Genomic DNA, 2,500 nt, shown 5'->3' with positions numbered 1-2,500 from the left:
TGTGCGTAGAATATTTAAACAAATTTATATATGAAGAGTACTGCTTCCGTGTCGGGCTACTTGCCTTTTCACCTTGGCTGATATTCCATCCATCCCGTCCTTCTTCGACGACTGATTAAGCTCTTTGCAAAACAAGAGCATCATGCAATCTAGAGCATACTGCTTCCTCAAGTACACTTTACCAAACTTCAGCAGGACCCTCATGGCGAACTGCATGAACTGGATCCTCTGTTGCGAGTTGAAGATCCTGAAGGGATTCCACAGTCGCGCCTCGGAGGATGCAAAACCCCGTCCTTCGTCGACATCCTCCTGAAGAACGTCGAGAACTCGCGGGAGGCTGAGGGCCGAAGTGTTGTGGTTTGCCTGAACCACTTGGTGTACCGTCTCGTTCACGATCGACCTCGCCATGGCTGCGTCCTTCCGCTGCCTCAGCCTTGCCAATCGAGACTCCAGCACCTGAAGGTCCTCCCTGGACAGCGTGCCCACCTCCTCGACCAGAAACTCCCAGAAGTCGAGGAAGGTCCAGGTGACGAGGGACATCTCGATGGGACTCAGTGACCGCAGCGTCTCCGTGTCGACAAGCATGAGGCGCTCGTCCCTCTCCGGCTTGCCACTGAACATGTCGGGCAGGACGTCGTCCGCAGTGGTACCCGTGTCGCTAAAGACCTTGTTGTACTCTTCCAGAAGACCCAACGTGTGCTCTATGTACTCTGTCGAAGCATTCTTCATCTGGGCTTCCACAGTCGGTACCGGGAAGCTGAGCAGAGAATCTGCTATTTTCTTCGAGTACTCGTACACATCATGAAGCGGACCAAGATAGGGCCGGTGACTCTCAGGGACATGCCCAGAGCCCTGGTGGCTGCCCGGAGTGGTCACCCGTTCAGGGTTATCGTCGAATCCAACCCAAAGAAGACGGTCAGGGGTCAGATGCGGAGGTGCTTCCGGCCTCGGAGGGCGATGGGCTGGGAGCTGGGCGTCGGGGCGAACGTGCATAAAGGCTTCGTCTCTCGTGGGAGGACCTCCTCGCATGTGTGGCGGTGGTGGGGGCCCCATGGGTCTTCTGGGTGTAGCTCCAGGTACCGAGGGATGTCTTGGAGCTACGGGAGGACCCCGCGGTCTGCCTGGTACGGCAAAAGGTCTCGAGGCAGGTTCTGGGGAGGGGCTCCTGTCATCGTGTGGTCCTGGAGGCTCTCCACCTTGCTTGTAAGCGTTCCAGAGGTGCTGGTACATATCTTGATCTCTCTGGTAATTCGAATAAGGTTCTTCCCCGTACCCTACCACCGGTGGTCCTTGGTAGTGGGGGCCTCCTGTGCTCTCCGGGTGTTCCTCGATGACCTCTTCCGCTTCAGCAGGACCCGTGCGGTGAATGCCCTGTTGGGTAGGCGGGTTTCTGGGAGCCGGGGTTGAGGCGATTCGATCTCTTTCGTGGTATTTGTGAAAGTACATCATGTCGTCGAAGCCACCATGTCCTCCGATGGGAGGTCTTCCCACACCCACTGGGAGGGCAGTGACCTGGCTCCCCACTGCTGCAGGAGGAGTGAAACCGGACGGGAGACTAAACCCAGCCGGGATTAGGTCTGGGTTTATACTAAACTGAGGAGGGAAACTGGGCGAGGTGACCGCATCTTGCAAGGAAATGGATTCGTGAGGCCTTGAATGGGGGTACCTGTCGGTGGGGTGTTGCTGAGGCCTCCGCCGACTAGGTGCCCTTTGCGGGTGTGGTTCCCCGTCGTACGCAGGGTTCCTACTGACGGGGTAGCTCGGACGACTGATTCTTTCCTGCTCCCCGGGTCGTCTTCTGTCGCCACCTCTTTCCCCCGGGCCGTTCCTTCGGCGAGAGGGTCCTCTGGTGGTGAAGACGCCTGAGAGGATGGAGAGAGATCCTGGTTCGTACAACGAAGGGTCTACGTCCTTGGGGATGAAATGCGGCCTTAGCGTCGTGCCCCTGTGGTAGTCCCCAGGGGGCGGGGGTCTGCCCAAACGCCTGTTGTTATGGTAACTCGGGGCGTTGTTTCGATTCGAGAAATCCCGCGGAGGTACCACGGCGACGGGTCTCGTTTCCGAGAACTGTACTTCGCTGTCGCCCGCGACAGCATCCCCCTTGACCGGGCTCCACTCCTTCGTGAAGGACCCATAGTCGGGCGTCACTGGCGCCGCCGCCGGCCCCTCGAGCTCCCTCTTGGGCGTGACGCCCTGGAAGAATCCAACCGCTTGGTTGACCTCCGTCTCATCTGAAGACCTTTGGGTCGAGGTTTCGCCTCCTGCCGAAGTCGTGAGGTCGTCCTCGAGAACCGACGACCTCGAGGACTCGGATGACGTGTCGGTGAGGTCGTCCGAGGCGAAGGTTGTGAAATTGTTACCCTCGAAGGGCTCCGCCCCCAGGGTTCCTGCGTAGGAGTCCACCAGCATCCACACCCCGAGGCCGACGATCGTGACCAAGAGGATGATGACGGCGGTAACGACGGAGCAGAGGACCTTGATGCCCCGTACACGGTACACG

At 58.6% G+C, this 2,500-nt stretch overlaps 1 protein-coding gene across 1 annotated transcript in view; it reads right to left on the bottom strand.

Moving 5' to 3' along the window:
* Positions 1-2,500, bottom strand: part of LOC143026081 (uncharacterized) — a 26,360-nt gene that overhangs the window by 23,825 nt on the left and 35 nt on the right. The window contains exon 1 of the mRNA XM_076186078.1: positions 65-2,500. This exon is cut by the window's right edge and continues 35 nt beyond it. Within this exon, the coding sequence (XP_076042193.1) occupies positions 65-2,500 (2,436 nt within the window). The remainder of the gene's footprint in view (positions 1-64) is intronic.

Source organism: Oratosquilla oratoria, chromosome 6 (assembly GCF_046742065.1).
Source record: "Oratosquilla oratoria isolate Oo_2021 chromosome 6, ASM4674206v1, whole genome shotgun sequence".
In the NCBI taxonomy this organism is placed as follows: domain Eukaryota; kingdom Metazoa; phylum Arthropoda; class Malacostraca; order Stomatopoda; family Squillidae; genus Oratosquilla; species Oratosquilla oratoria.
The sequence above is the reverse complement of the archived record's forward strand: the minus strand, read 5'-3'. Positions and strand labels throughout refer to the sequence as shown.